This window comes from Hirundo rustica, chromosome 6, assembly GCF_015227805.2.
Source record: "Hirundo rustica isolate bHirRus1 chromosome 6, bHirRus1.pri.v3, whole genome shotgun sequence".
Lineage (NCBI taxonomy): Eukaryota > Metazoa > Chordata > Aves > Passeriformes > Hirundinidae > Hirundo > Hirundo rustica.
Genome location: NC_053455.1, coordinates 11,707,372 through 11,724,197, shown reverse-complemented (window position 1 = coordinate 11,724,197; position 16,826 = coordinate 11,707,372). Strand labels below are relative to the sequence as shown.

The 16,826-nt window shown below is 39.6% G+C and overlaps 1 protein-coding gene across 7 annotated transcripts in view; it reads right to left on the bottom strand.

Annotated features, from left to right (window-relative positions):
* Nucleotides 1-16,826, bottom strand: part of BEGAIN (brain enriched guanylate kinase associated) — a 160,417-nt gene that overhangs the window by 69,982 nt on the left and 73,609 nt on the right. For 2 of the 7 annotated variants that reach the window (XM_058421015.1, XM_040067383.2), the window contains exon 4: nucleotides 4,776-4,865. The exons of the other annotated variants lie outside the window; for them this stretch is intronic. In XM_058421015.1, coding sequence (XP_058276998.1) covers nucleotides 4,776-4,865 — 90 coding nt within the window. The remainder of the gene's footprint in view (nucleotides 1-4,775; nucleotides 4,866-16,826) is intronic. 7 annotated transcript variants of the gene reach the window in all.

The following is a 16,826-nucleotide window of genomic DNA, read 5'->3' as shown; positions in this document are numbered from 1 at the left end:
TCCTACAGAGGTTCGAATAAGCACTGTGCCTGTTCAATTTGTTTCTCTGTATTCTTAGAAAATGAAGGGATGGAGAGCTGGAAAATATGGTCCCAAGAGAAGAAAGCCAGCAAGTGATTCCTGGAGGAATACATGATTTCTGGCTCATTCTCTAGAGGTAGGAAGAAGACGTTTATTTTCCTACCATAATGAAGGACTGTTCATGTTAATGCCCTGCTTCATATTCTCTGCATTGCTCAAATGTTGCCTGGTGCTTGGAACATATCTGAAATGTATCAGTTGGTTAAACTGGGAGAGAAGAGGGAAACTTCTGGTGTGGCAACCTTCAGACAGCATTTGTCCAAGAGAGCAGAATCATAATGACCCTGACTCTTCCTAGGGATTGAGGGATCTCCACTGCTTTCCGCCCAGACTCTGCTGTTCACATGACTCTGGAAGAAGGTTCACTCCTGTAAGACCTGCCATTTCCTGGCTTCCCAGAGGCTGATAAGTTTGCATAAATTTTGGCTAGCAGAAATGGTGAGTTACAGTGTAAAGCTGCAGGGTTCGAAAGGTTAAGAAAACCAGCAGCAAAGGCTGGCTGCAACAAATGTGATGTAACAGGCCACTGGGGGGGTTGCCTCAGACAGAAAGTTATTTGAAGTTGTTGAGCAGTTGTTGAGTGCTTTTTAATGTCTGTCAGAATCCTACCCGTCTGCATTGCATCTCACTAGGGAATCCAGACTACCGAGAGGTGATAAGAAAGGGGGGAAAAAATAGTAAGGTATTGAAAAATTGAGGAAGCAAAATTAGAGGTAGGCTTCAATTTGTGATTGGAAAGCTAAAGAGAGCTCTCCAGGTGATTAAGCAGGCTGCCTTCAGTTGCAGTAGCTCTCCTTACAGCTTCGAGTGGCCAGCTTCAAGATTGCTTTGGTTTGTAGTCATGGATAAGCACTCCCTCTGGAAATTACTGAGAGCAGCCTGCCACATCAGCTCACAAGCTTATAAAGTTTTATTTTAATTGTGTTATTAAACCTTTCTCACTTTTGTTTTTGTCTGTTTATTTTCCCAATTCATCTGGATCAAGCTGTGCTGGAACAGAAGTGTGGCTCCTCCTGAATTGTGCAGTTTATGTGTAATAGGAATGTAATGAGAATGGGTGAAGCCCACTGCCCAGAAGCAATCTGAAATTGATCTTACTCTTTCTATTAAAGGACTGTGTTTGGAAGTGTGGTAGGGGAATACTGGAGAAGAATGCTTTAGCAGTAGTGATAGAATTTTGTTCCTATTTTATTTGGTATAAAACATCCAGACATAGGTTAACAGAGGTTATAATCTCTGTTCTTATCTTAACTATTTCCTTCCTGTCCCAATCCTTTCCTCTTTCCTCTGATTTGAAATTCATCTTTTTCTTCCTCGAGGGACTCATTTAGGTGGGTTGGCTTAACACTTCCATCAGAAAGGTTATGCTAAGCAGCTGAAAAAATCAAATATATTCTTCTGGCTCATGAACCAGTCCGACAGAATTACTACTGGGACTGGGGGTAGGGGAGGAACTGCAGATGCTACTGCCTTTTTCCTTTATAAACAGTGTATATTACATTACTTGAGCAAATTGCTGAATTTTCCTATACCTGTTACAGTTGTGTTCTGATTCTCTTTTGTGACAGAAGTCATGCAAGACAGAAGCTCCTGTTGTATCTCTAACTCGAATCCATAGGTGCTTGCCTCTAAAAAAGTGCCCAAGCTTGCCAGATGGTACTCCTAAGGAGCCCAGGAGGAAATGCTGCCCCTTCAGACACCTTCAGAGGTCATGGGTGCAGTCCCTGGTTCCCCTCACACTCAGCTGTATGACACTGCTCAAGTGACCTGCCAGAGAGGCCAGCTCTGGGCATTTCTGGAAGGCTTTCTGGCAGTAGAATAGATCACTGGTTTGCTAACACAAGCAAAAAATTACATTAAATAACTTAACGATTTGATTTAATAAATTGATTTAATAATACTCCTAAGCCAGGACACACCCAAATTCTCAGCTATGCACGTGTAATTCAGATTCTGAGGGAAACTATTACTACACATAGACTCATGTATAAGGTGTTGAACAGGAACAATGAGAGCTACTGGCTTGTACCTGAATGAACTTATTTTGCCTGAGTATTTCAAGATATTTTTAGTTTTCCTACAATAACAAATGATCCTCATCTCTTTGATCAACTTGATATTACAGCAAAACAAAAGAAGGAAAAAAAGAGAAAGGAGTTGCCATCTGTCATCTGTAGCTAATTATTTCAAACCCTACCTTGTTTTTTACACTGCAGCACACTATTTTGGGACTTGTTAACTGAGAAGTCTTCTACGCTGCAAGAGTATAAATGAGTTCGCCTCTTGCAAGCTCCCCACGGCTCAGCATGTTGTGCCGTCATTTCACACAACTTTCCTCCCAGCTGAATGTCATAATTTATTAGTTCAGTTTTTTATCCTGCTCCCCTGGCTGCATTGGCTTTTCAGTGTAAGACTCTGTTTTGTCACCTTTTTTTTTTTTTGTGCGTGGCTCTATGGGAAAGGAGAAGGAACAGGACTGCATTCCTGCAAACTCTTGTTACCCATCCTGCACCTTGACACTGGCTCTTGGGTAGTTTTCGGAGTGAGCCGGCAAATGAAGGAGCTCTCCGCAAATTTGGAGGGACCAAGTCAGGCAGCAGGTGTTCATCCAAAAAGCTGCTCACACTATTGATGTGAAAAGCAATGCACAACGTGCTCCTTCAGAGGGGACTCAGGGGCCCTTTGACTGCACGTCCTGCGGATGTAGCGCCCCAAGGACCTGTACAGAGTGAGGAAGCAGATTCATTACTCCACACTTCCCCCAAAATTCCTCTTGTGTCTTGAGATGTGGATTACACAAACCCAGGCCTTTTTTTTTTTTTTTTTTTTTTTTTTTTTTTTTTTTTTTTTTTTTTTTAATAGTATAACTACTTCAGCATTCTGGGTTAATGAAAACTTAGGGTTTTACTAGAACTCTCTTGCTGATACTGCTACGGCTTCCTCATTAGTTTATAAAGGTTAAGATACATCAGGCTGGATGAAATAGAATTTATCCTCATTTTGTAAGTGCTGACATTTGTCATACTCACTATTTTTCATTTACCAATCAAATATTTGGGGTTTTTATTAGTTCCTTCAGCAAGGTGGTATTTTTCAATATAACTAGAAAGCAAGCTTCCAGATATTGTTTTACAATCTAGATATGTTGAAACAGTGAGATTAAGATCTGAGCTACTCAACAGGAAAGAAATAAGCCAGATTTCAGGAAATACAAAAATTTCTCTAAAAATTTAGATCCTTGTGGGCTTTTCAAAAAGCAGGTAGGAAAATGAAAATTATCTTTCAATGGCTGTTTATTTTATTTTTTTTTATGAAATGGCTGAATAGATTGAGCTAAAATCTTGGATTTATGCATTTTAAGTTGTAGTACACTTGGAGGTAAACTGTGGTATTTTCCTCTACAAAAGTAAGCTTTTTTTACTTCATAAGTAACAATTACAAGATAGTGGTGGTAGGAAAAATAAAAAAAAAATTAGTGATCCCTACATAATGACAACCAAGTATCATCCCAAGACTCAAAAATTCCATGTGGACATCCATTTTAAAACAGAATGTAAGATCAAACTCAGTGATTACATTGTGAATGTGTGAATTTGTTCCAATTTTAAAGGACTTCCAAATATTCAACCAAGTCGTGATTAGGGTAAAACATTTTGTAAAAGAGTTTTATATGCCTCGATTATGTTTCCCTTCACTGGTCATCTCTTGATTTTAGCAAGATTTTAGCGGCAGAGCAAAGCCATTTATGCATCAAGATCTTCTAAACCCAGGTAAGAGTAGAGTGTGGCTGCAGAATCCCAGGAGACTAAAAGCAAGAATTTGAACCACTTTTCCAAGATTGCTGGGTTTTTTTCACTCCACAGAGTGTAGACTGTGTAAAAAAAAAATAAAAAAAACTCACTTATGTCTTTCTTACACTATCAACACTCTTAAAATGAAATTTCTCACACATTATTATCTCTTATTCAGAGAAAATTAATGGACTGCAGGAACCAATCTGAAGCTTAGTCTGTCTTTATTTTTTAACCTAGTTACTTTCTTACTTTGAAATATATTACAATATTTCATATGTCATTGAAATGTCTAGGATTAGTGAATGACATTTCTTCTACATACCTGCCACTTGAAATAAAGTCAAGGAAAAAAGAATAGACGTTACATTCAGGAGAAAAGTAGAAGAGAATTTAAGCAAAATATGGAAAACTGAGTCATTACTTAAACTTATACTACATACTGCATAGAAATGTAAACCAGAATCAGTCATAACTCCCCCATCCTTTCAGTATTCTGTACCTATAGCAAAAAATCCTTAGTTCAGGAGACTCAAGATTAATGTAAACCTGATAAAGAAAAGATAATATATATACATACCAGCAATTACGAGAGATAGGTGAACTGCCCAGATAACCATGGTACCAAAAGAGATAAACTGGTCATAGGCAGCTGTGGATTTGGCAGCTTCTTAAACAACTTTCAGTTTCTATGCATGTTAATAACAATTATTACAGGCTTGGCTGAGGCAAGCATCTAGAGTGCTATAACAAACGGATCTGCTGCTCCTCCCCTAGTCCAGAAAACACAGTGGAACTGAACAATGAAAGACCACAGACTAACATGAAGAAATGAAACATTTTTATGGACATCAGAAAGTTAGAAAGAAAGCATAACTTCACAAGACATCACTTATTAGTTACCTGTCCCAGAGAGTAGGTGAAGATTTTGCGAGCCTGCCCTGGAGAATTCTAGGTTGCCATAGGCAGGTTGGCACCCAGGAATTTCGTACCCTGTAGCATGAATAGAGGATAAACCATGGCTAGGTATGGCTCATAAGACATACGAGTGATAACCTAGCTAGATTTGCTTCATATTAGAAGGCGTAATTTGGTACCAATTATTTTTCAGGATATCTTTAAAGCACTATTAAAACTACAAAACAGAGTGATGCTACAGCACACACATTTAGTAACTTTCTTGTCTGACTTTTGTAAGGCAGAACAAGCACTTACAATTGACCTTGTGATGGCTCTAAATGGGTGCTACTCCATCTATTTTACTGCAGAAGCATTTGGTCTTAAGATTTGTGAATCAAGCCCTTATATTTTTGCATTCTAAAAACATCAGCTTAAACAAATTTATGCTTCATTGAAAGAGGGTCATCAAAATTCCTTCTGAGCACCATAGTGAGAACATGTTTAACAGTGTTAATTGAATCTGGGCTGAGGTTCAAGTCCTGTATACCAGGTTCTGTGCTCATCTACCAGCTGAACAATAGCTGCAAAATGTTTGCTGGGAAAGAAAAGCACAAAGAGAAGCAATCTGGGCTAGCAATAGAAGCTATGAATAACACACAGCAAAAGCAGATCCTGAGCCCAGGAGAAGGACGAGGCAGATAAATTAGCAATGAGAACTGTTGCCCAACATTGGCAACAGGTAAGATTCAAACAGTCTGTGCAGTCCTTAGTCAAGGAAATCTTCACTGAAGTCAAAGGTGTTTTTTTCCTGAGTAAATTCTGAGTAAGGACTACAATATTTGGCCATGCAAAACATCTTGTACAGCACTGCTTTATTCCTTTGCGGTATCAAAAATACAACATAACCTGGAAGGGCAGATTCAATTAAAAAACAGTTTTTCCTCAAGCAAGCATATCTGTATTTATGTCAGAATATTTGCATAAACTTTCCCTGTGGTCAGTGATCACTACACATGCAGAAAGTCCTACCCTCCAGTATTCACCATCAATTACCAGTGGTTACTCTGCAAAGCAGGGACCTTCTGGACCATGAACACATCTTCACATACAGGACATATTCCAGGAGTGCTACTGAGAGCAGCAGAGAATCTTAGTGTTTATGGGAAAGGATAACCCTGCTGAGGCTCTTGCCACTGCTCTAAGTCTGCCCTGGGTTTCATGTCAAGGACTACTGGCAGCAAGATGATGGTCTTTGAGACGCCCTGAGGAAAAGCTGCAAGTGAATTCCAGCATGTCACTTTAGTTACACCATTGAGTTAAGGAAAAAACCCCACATTTCAGTATCTTTTAACTTCTCCCATACTGGACTTGGATTTAGTATATGAAGACACACAAGGAAGACATAAAAAATGTGAGGGCCTAAGTATTAACTGTTGTCATCACATGAATTTACAGCAATATCAACTTTAAAATCAAACTGGGGGTGAGAATAAATCTTTGCAGAATAACACCTCGGTACTGTTGGTTCTTAGTGAACTGTCAGTATTACTTTGGATTATGCATTTTGAACAGCTTTTTTTGATGTTCTCAAACTGCAAATGTCACAATCAATAGGTGTGTACATGTTTAATGCACACAACTCTGTAACACTTCACTGTGCATTTTCATTCTCAGCTATGGATGTTAGGAAAGCAGTCAGTTTTAGAAATACAGCTATGGTTTTTCCCTGGCTCTCCATTTAGGTACAAAATTGTAAACTACTCAGAAAAATCACTTGAGCAGTCTTAATTTTGAAAAAAATCCAACCAAACAAAACAGAAAATTTAGCCACAGGTCTTTCCAGAATGAGCAGACGTTTTTCAGTTCAGTACATTTTGCATATTTCTCTGCACTTCACTAAGAAACCTTCTATAGGAGTGTTCTAATGAAATAACAGAACTCGAGGATCCTGAGATGACTTAAATGAAAACATTAGGCTTTTCAAGCCTGCAAAATTAATTAAATTTGGGCTCCTGGTGCAAAGAAGCCATTTGAGCAATGAGAAATCTCTGCTGCCTTCATATCCATAACAAGTTCTCCTCCACGTAGTCTTCATCTAATCTATCTCATACCTTTTACTGGTATTTAGCAAATGGCTTTGCTATAGGTAACTCTGACAAAATATTTTAAGGCTGTGAGGTTGTAAGGTGTTTTGACAGAGGTGGGAGTGGTGTAAATTCCACTTTAGCTGTTTGTTCAGTGTTTTTCCTGACATAATTTCTGTAGTAAGTTGCATGAAATTGCTCCATAAATGAGCTAAGACAGAGAAAAGCTCTCTGCTCTAAATGGGGTGGATCTTTCAAAAGCTCCCCAAAGGGATTTAATAACATCCTGTCTCACATAATCAGTGTCAGTTGTAGTCAGCCTAATCCTATTCTCATATGCAAGGTTGAAAAATAATTAGTAATGGTGAGATTTATTTACCTGATATTAAACCACACATATTAATTTGTCAGCCTCTGCAGTTTACATGGGATATAGTTTTAACATTGGTAAATAAAAAATCAGAAGAGACAAATATTTTTGTCTAAAGCAACCGCAAATTTTAAGGGAAACAAAATGGGAAAAGCTCCTGATTCTGTTACTGTGTTGTTTCTTTTCTGAAACAACATTTGTAAGAAATTTTTAAGTATTGCAAATAAGAAACCAGCTTATTTTAAAAAATATTGTATAGTCACTCCACACAATTAGTAGTTTTCTACAGGAAAAAATATCAGTCTTGAACAACCTAATTATAAAGTTTTTCAGATTATCAGATTTTAAAACTACTTTTTATTATGCCAGAACATGATAAAGTAACTCATTTTTCACTTCTTTCTCCAGAGCTTCACTTATACTTCCCTGATGTGATTGAGACCGACTCCAGTTTCAAGTGAGGTTGGAATTTGGACACACTGTTGTAATAGTCTGTGTTTCCTTGTCTTGTCCTAGAGCATGCAGTGTGTTTCTTCAAATACTGTCTGTGGCTCATCTGGCAATAATCACAGGGGATACTTACAGACATATAGAGAATTGGAGAAAAAAAGAGACATGCGTTTCTCAGTGAAACATGATCAACGCCGTCTAGAGAACAGCTAGCAGTTCATCAGTTTTGGTGCCAGAAGGTCATTGATCCACTGTGCCTGGAATAGACACATACAGACTGCTATGCCTATTTAAGACACAATTTGATAAGGAAAATATATGGAATCCACTTCATGCTCCCCTGTCCATACTCTATAGGTGGTGAATAAAATTTTTTTCAGTTTTGTCTGAAACTGCGTCTGAAGAGGGGAGTGAGACTCTTTGAGAGAAGCCACTCCACAGATGCCAAGGTTCGTGCAGAGGAGGGGCAGGAGGTGCCCCAGGAGCTGGAGCATGGGCAGCACAGGTGCAGCCCATGGTGAGAGAGTTGTGCCCCTACTGTCTCCCAAGAGAGGCACTCCACGCTGGAGTAGGGAACGTGGAGAGTCCTCCCACTGAGGAGGAAGGAGTGACAGAGACAAGGAGTGATGAACTGCCCACAGCCCCCGTTCCCCTCCTGTGACACTTGAGGGGAGGAGATAGATGAGAGTGAAGGAGGGAGGGGTGGTGGGAAGGCATGTTAAGACTTAGATTGTATTTTCTCATTATTCTACTCTGATCTTATTGGTGATAAACTGATTTCCTCAAGTGGGGCCCGTTTGGCTCGTGATGGCAATTGGTGTGTGATCTCTCAGCAATGAACCTTCCATAATATCTTCTCTCCCCTCCCTGTCCAGTTGAGAAGGGAAGTGACAGGGACAGCTTTGGTGGGCACCTGGTGTCCAGCCACGGTCTATTTTACAAATTTCAAATGCAAATCTGAAAGATTTTTCTGAAACATGTTTTCAGAAGTTGGAGAATTTCGTGGTTGCTCCACTTCTGAGAGGAAGACTTAGTGAGTAGATTTAAGCAGTCTTTAAGCAAAAGTCACCCCAAATCTCACAGATGTTAAAGGGAGAAGGATTTTCTGTAAAGCAGGAAGGAATGTATCCTGGTCTATATATTTAGTCAGTGATTTTTGAGACATGAAGGGGATTTGAAAGTCACCCTTAAACTGGGTTGTGCTATTATGATTTCTGTACTTGCCCAATTTATCCCTATTTTACCCTGCTATGAAAAACCTAAGCACAAGAACTTCTATTTTTTCACCTATTAACACCATGAAGCTATTTTAAGGGCATGCCTTTATAAATACTAATAACCTGAGATGAAACATTGACTGAGCAAACTGGGAGAACCACAGGGACACCTTAGAACATACTGTCACGACTCTACCTCTACATCCCGTCCTCCTGGAGAAGACACATGGCACTGATGCTGATTTAGCATCACAGACTTGCAAGATGTTGTCAGCTGTGCTTTCCTTCTACCTACTTTCCTACCAGTCATGCCAGTGCAGGTAACTGGCTGTCATCTCCACAGAACAAAGGGTGATGCTAATAAAAATGTCAGACAACCCATTTTCTGTGAGGGGGTGGTAGTTCTATTCCTGGAGTTACCAGAACTATCCATGACCATAGCATTAAATAGCGTAAAACTGCTGCATGGACTGCAACAGTGTATCTTAATGAACATTTTAAATATAACTCCCTAGCTGAAAAACAGGGTCCTATGGAAGCATGCACCCCACCAATTGAGGTATTTTGCTGGGGTTGGACTGATAGTTCTGCACTGCAGACACGGATGCCAACAGTGTGTGAGAATATAAGGAGGCTGGGAATGTCCATGAAGCAGAAAAGGGAGGAAGACAAGGACACCTGTAATCAGTGAAGCTAGTACCTGTTTTATGACACTATCGGAACACAGAGATGTTGCTCTGCCAGCTCAATTTGACGCATTTTTAGGAGAGGTTTTTTTCCTCTGAAAAAAGCCTGTTGACTTCCATACCTCTCAGTAACTTTCTGACCAGGCAAAACCCCCCATTTTCTTCACTCATCCTATTTTTTGGTTTTTTTGCCTCACACTTATAAAAAGATCCTGCCATGGCTTCTCTTCATTTGTCCATCAGTTCAATCCCCAAATTAGATGTTTCTTGTGGTGCGGTCACTGTCTCCTCTTGGTGCATCACCTGCTGCTCCTGGTGAGAGACCACTTCCACGTGCCCTCTGGGAAGCCAGATAATAAAAAACTTTCACCTGCCATAAACAGGTGGAAGTCTTAGTCTTGAAACTCTAGGACCAAGAATGCTTGACTGAGACTGAACTATGTGAGATCTAGTAAAAAAACAAGTGCTTTTGAAGTGCACAAACTCCAAAGTTTATAAAATCATAGAACTAAAAAACAGGTTTGGTTGGAAGGGATCTTAATGATCACCTAGCTTCAATTCCCCTGCCATGGTCTGGGACACCTTCCACTAGACAAGGTTTTTCAAAGGCTCATCCTACCTGGGCAATTCTAGGAATGAGGCATCCATAACTTCTTTGGACAACCTGAGTCTCACCACTCTCACAGCAAGGAATTTTTTCCTAGTATTTAATCTAAATTTATGCTTTTCCAGTTTAAAGGCATTCCTCCTTGTCCTATCACTACATGTCCTTCTCAAATGTTTTTCTCCAGCTCTCCTGTAAGCCCCCTTTAGGAACTGGAAGTCCTCCAGGCTCTTCTCCTCAGGGCTGTTCCCAGTCCATTCTCTGCCCAGCCTGTATTTGTGCTTGGGATTTCCCTCACCCATGCAGGACCTTGCTCTTGACCTTGTTGTACTCCACGGGGTTTGGGCCCACCTCCCATCCCTGAGGCCTGTCCAGGTCCCTCTGGATGGCATCCCTTCCCTCGAGTGTGCCAACTCCACCACACAGCTTGGTGTTGTCAGCAAACTCGCTGAGGGTGCCCTGGATCCCACCATCCCTGTTGGCAAAATGGAAAATAATGCCTTTATTCCTCGTAGAGGTATTTAAGCTGGCCCCATGTTAAAGCCAAACTACTGGCTTAAGGGTCTGGAATTCTTTTGTGCTACATTTCAGGTGATGTCCTATTGACATATGATCCCTCTTCAGGCTCTGTTAATGGCACTGGGATGGATTGAGATTCCCCTTTTCACCAACTTGGCAAGCCTATGCTAATTATAACACAAATTCCTGACACTCTGGAAAGCTCCTTGGAATATTTTAGGTACCATCTGCAAAGCAGGCTGGTTGAGGTCTTCTTAATGAAGAAAGGAATTGGCTTGTTGTGGTTTTGTTTGTTTGTTTGTTTGTTTGTTTTTGTTTGTTTGTTGGGGGGTGGGGGTTTTTTGTGTGGGGGGGTTGTTTCTTTTTTTTTTTTTTTTTTTTTTGCTATGAGCAAACACACCATTTTTCTTCTTAGTTATATTTTCTGAAATAGCTTAGGCAATTTAACATAGAAACGGGGCATACACCACCCCCATTAATACAGTCAAAATCTTGCAAAGCATTAAGAAATCTGTCAGTGGAAAATTTTGGGTGGCCTCAGTGATCAATAATGCTGCTGGGTCATCACATCTCCCTTACCTACCTATTTATCCACCTATATTTGTCAAACCATGGGGGTGGCCTTATGTGAAGTGAACGTGTATGAATATGCATAGGCATATGTGTATGTATATGTAGGTACATACTTTAAATCCACTATTTTCAGGAAATATGTGAGGAAAATAGTGCATAAAGGCTTTGAACCGCCATGCTTAGGCTCTAAATATGTGAATGAATAATCATTACTCTATTAGGCGGGTTGACAGAGCAGTTGTGGTAGAATTGGAACTATTTGCAAAGCTTAATTTTGTTTGTTGATGCTTTCAAAAACTGTGTTGCCAACACACAAATTATATTTCATTGAGACCCAAGGCAGTCAGTTCAATAGAGGTGTATGAACAAAATACAGGGATTTCTGACTAATGAATAAATGAACTTTCTGTTCTCAAAATGTTAATATGACTTCCTCTCTCTATGATAACAGAAGCTAATCTGTTTTCCATAAATTTCTAATTGACAGGTTTAAGCTCTTAAAAGTATCTGTGGAAACAGCTCACATTTTTCCAAACTTTTGCTTTATTGCATTAATGAGGTAATCTAGTTTTTATATGAATATCCAATATTGGCTTTAATCTAGTGGATTATTGTAACAAAATCCAAGATCGTGAAGATTTGCATGCTTGGTGATCACTTTTCTTGATATTACTGTGGCATTATATTGTTGTTGCTCTATGACTTCAGATTTTGTCAGTCTTTAAATGCATGGAATATACTAATAGATCTGAAATTTAATAGCTGGCTGAGTACAGTGTTACTGATTATTAGGTTTGCAGGAGAAAAAGAGAAACAGGTGCAGAAACTCCCTCCTGCAACTGCAGAAAAGTATTATAGGAATTAGTCATTCAGTATCTGCATGGAAATAATCATAAATTGTTAATAATATTTCATTTTGAGTCGCCTTGAGAAGCTGATCATCTGCATATTGTGAAAAACATCAGCTTTACTGTCCTAAAACTTAGAAACCATTGCTTTAATATAAAACCAGTCACTCTTTTAAGGGTTAGCGATCATCCTTCCAATATAATTCAATGACAGCTGATAGCCTGTAAACTGCTTAAGTGCATTTTGTTCTTTCCAGTGGGAAGCAATAGCCACAAATGCACTGTATAAGTGCCAAAACATACCCGTTGTTTGTGGGCATTTCCCATGGAACTATACCTGCTAATGTGTTTTATATGTCTCCTGAAGGGTCAGTATTAGCACTGACTCTCCAAGGCTGCCAGTGGTAACACACTGCAGCTTCTCTGAGGCATTTATTTTTATGATGAGGTTTTGCATAATGGCAGGAAACAGTTTTCATGAGGAATGGTTTTTCACATACAGGAAAAACAAATATCAGATCGACCTAAGGGCTGTTCTTTCCTCCATTTACATTGGGTTCTTTTCTTCAACTAGCTGAATAAGAGTTGTTTCTAATGTAATTAGGCCATCACGAATCATTCCCCCCCTGCCTTTTCTCTATCCGAAATGCTTTGTTCCAGTGTCCCAACAGCAGATCCCTTTTTTTTATTCCCCAACATTTTTTTTATGGCATTACTTCAGGCAAATTTACAACACTCCAGCTGCCCTCTTTGAGTGCACTTAAAGCTTTGTTTCAATGTGGAGAACATTATGGGGTAGCTGTCAGTAAGTATCAAGGTGAAAAGATTTCTTTGTCTATGTGTGGCTTTTTATCAGTCTTAAGGAGTTGAAATTGAAAAGATATTTTTGTTTCCTAGTTTAGCATATTAAGATGCTTAAGGTATCAGCCGCATAAATTAGTAATGTATTAAAAGTTACCTTCTAAAACCTCTATTGTCATTGTCGTTTTTCTTTCCCCTCCATTTTTAAACAGTCTTCCTTGGAGCCTCTAAGTTTGGGAGCTTTAGATAATCACTGACTCATTTTGTCATCTCAGAATGCACTATGTAAGAGGTCTTTTCTAAATATATGGTTGTGTTTACTGCATACATCAACTGTGCTTGTATTTATACTTCATACCTTTTCCAAAATCTGCTGTGATGCTTTTAAGTAGGGGGATGTGAATGTGTGAATAAAATCATACTGACTATAGAGTAGGATTATCTTTACTGAGAATAGAATGTCTTTTGTGCAAAGACTGGTCTGTGCTTTCAGAGTTCCAGCAACCCATGCCTGGTGCCTCCAGAGAATCCAATAATTACAAAACATCCCTTTAAATCACACACATTTTACATGGTACATAGAATAAGGCTAACACTAAAGACTGAAACATACCATACCATAAAGCAGTATCCTAAATTATATCTGGTGGCTCAGTAACTTTCATTTAGTGACCAAATGTAGAGCTAAAAAGGCTTTTAGGCTAAAGATCTATTTTCTAAGCAGCTCCAGTAAGCTACAGTGTGAGGTGTTTCAGCAAGAGAAGGAATGTTGGCATGCTAGGGAAAGGGCAGTGATGTTTTTGGGAACATTATGCAGAACTTCAGTCACCCTTTTTCAAGAAAGGGATTCAGTCTGGGAGAGATGCACAGAAAAGGGTTTTTCTGAGGCCTGTAGCATCTCAGAAAACAAACTCTAAGTAGATTTTGACTAGATGAGTCTAAAAAAATGACAACTGAGTGGCGATATGGCTGATATTGTAAATGTAACAGGGAGGGGCAAAATTTATTTCCTCTAAAGAACAGTGATGGCTTAAGAGGAAACTGATCATGATTACATTTTCTACTGGAATTTTGAAGATTTCTAATGACAGAACATGATTTTGAAACAGCCTTTCAATAAGTGTTGCAGATAGTGAACCACTTAGAAGATGGAGTATGTTCACCTGTAAATGCAGATCACTGTCCCCAAATGTCCAGGTTCCTAAATGTCTTTTTTCCTCAACTGAGTTTTCACAAAAAGGCCATTGTCAATAAATATTTTCTAACTATGTGTCTCTGCCCTTCCAGATGTCACTCCCTTCAGTAACTGGCACTTGTGGGGGAGTAGAACCAGGCACCGTATTTGTCCTGCCAATGACTGGAGGCAGAAATGGAAGAAACGTTATTGAAAAAAACAGTCCTACCTTTCAGAACCTGAGGCAGCTAATGAATTTGTCATTTGATCTCTGCTAGCAATGCATTTATCTGTTCAACACTTTTATGTGTTTACAATACAAATGCCCTGCTACAGAGCAGTTGAATTTACAATTGAGAATACTATGATTACAGAGATAATATCTAGAGAAACATTCCCAGGAGATGCTTCCAGGCAGCTTAAAATCAATAGATGCGATGAGTATTTTACATCTTTTCAGATTTTGCTTCTGATTTGACTATTACAACCCTTATCTTTTACCCCTGAAGAGCATGGGTGCTTTCACTGTGGATAAATTTTTGTGTTCCTTTTGCTGAGAAAATTAAGCAGTGAGTGATCTGCTTCAGAAGTCTGTTCACTGGAGAATTGGTAAATATGCATGTAAACAACTGCCCTAGAGTATAATCTGAGCTATTTTTATGCTACATTTTGGTAGGTTAGAAGAAGGAATTAATTAAAACAAGAGAGATTAGACTTCAGAAAGTGTTTTTCTGACTCCTCAGAAACCCACTCGGGGCCTCCTCTTCTGCTAGCCACCACAGATTTAGATTATTTTTGCCAAATTCTGATTTTACTGAAGAATTTATTTAGCAGTGACTGTACTTCTGGTAAAATAATTCAGTGAAAATGCCTGGGCTAGCTGGCATAAAGTTTATCCCTTGTATATCCATGCAGGTTGTCTCAATCCATCTTTCACTCTGTGGGGCTATTTGAATTGATTCTTTCTAGCTTTACGTGTTTTCCGTGATACAGGACAGATTTTCTTTTGTCTTAGGGTACATTACACTCATTTTGCAGGCCCTTCTCTATGCCAGGCACCATATTGGACCCTTGGGTCTGCCAAATAAACAATACAGGTCCCAATATAAGACAAACAGCTCACTTTTCTGTTGCCTGACTTGCTCCCCTACCTTTTTCCTTCTTCTCCATTTAAAATATGAGTTTATTGAGGGAGAGGAAATCTCTTAGGACCATGGGACAACAACACGCAGTATAATGAATCCTTATCTCAGGATGGAACCTCAAGTGTAAAGAGAAAAACTGAGAGGAAGATTCTGGTGGGGTCATCTGAGTGGAGTTTGTGTTTGTGTTAAAAACATCCCAATACTCTTGAGATCTGCTCAGTGTTATATTTCAGAATAGCTAATGGGGAGATTTCAAAATTATTTCATTATCCTGCATACCAATTTAAACTAGGCAAATATCAATGAAACATCTGAATCTAGAATAATGCAGGAAACAGAGCAAAGAAAATGCAGAATTCCACTACCCTATGGATGAGTCCTGTTGAGGGAGATGGCAGGGCTGTGGAGAAGAAGGCATGGTGCTCCTGCTCGTGCCAGGACAAGGGGCCATGACCACTGCTGCTTGCAAGAAGGATGAGCAAATTTTTCAGTCTACTTAGAGCATCCTTTCCTTTGGCAGCAGCAGTGGCAGGCCTCTGGCAGAAGCAAAGCAGACAGCTGCCCCAGCAACTGCACACTTTGTCTATGTCTAAAGCTGGCTCTGCAAATCCCATTCCATTTATTTCAGGGCTTGAAACATCTACTACACCTGGCGCAAGGCCCATCCTGTGCTTTAAAAGTGCTTTGGGGAAAAAAAAAAAAAAGGTGCCACAAAACAAAATTGCCAGGTGTGAGCAATCAGAGCACAATTAAATCTATTATGAATGGAATGAATTATCTCCTTTAAAAAAAGAAAAAGCTGTTGTGGAACATGCCTCATTTAGCAATTAAAAGATGTATATGTTCAGGTGAGTCTTATTACTGCCTGGCTAACTCCTGTCATGAGGTTCTTCAAACTTTCTCTTGCCAGAACAGGCTGTATGGCAGAAAACAGACTCAGTTTTCATCCAGATGTACATCAGTGAGTCACGGGCATGAGACTGCTTTATTGAGCTAGACCACGCCTGACTAGGATAACAGCTAACTAACTAATGGGTACTGTTAAAACTAGAGGAACAGAAATGCAGAACATGTAATGGTCAGAATCTGATCACATGCAGTACACCTCTCAAAGGGAGGGCATCGAGCACTAAAGCTGAGACATGCACAGAAAAATTGTTCTCTCTAACCAGTCTCACAGATACACAGAATTTGGGGTTCTGGAGTGCCCTGGTAAGTTGCGCAGACTCTGATCTCCCTGAGGATGAATGACCAGTCTCCTCAGCACTACTGAGATTTCTCTGCAAGACAAGAGGTTCAGGTCCTTGGTGGAACTTGACCCATTCATGCTTCAAGTTCCCCTACCCCACAGGGATGGGCAGTACCGAGTTAGCAGCTGCGATCTCTTATTTTAAACACCCACTTGTAGCGGTGCATATCCCACACTTCCAGTGATTTGAGCAGGGAGAACTGTTTTATTTCAAATTGAAGACCTTATTCCTGTTTCTACTTTTTCCCAGGATATATCTTTGCTAGGTGTCTATCAGCAGAAGTTTTCATGACTTCCACTTGAGACTTGGCACCGGATAACAAGGAATACAAAG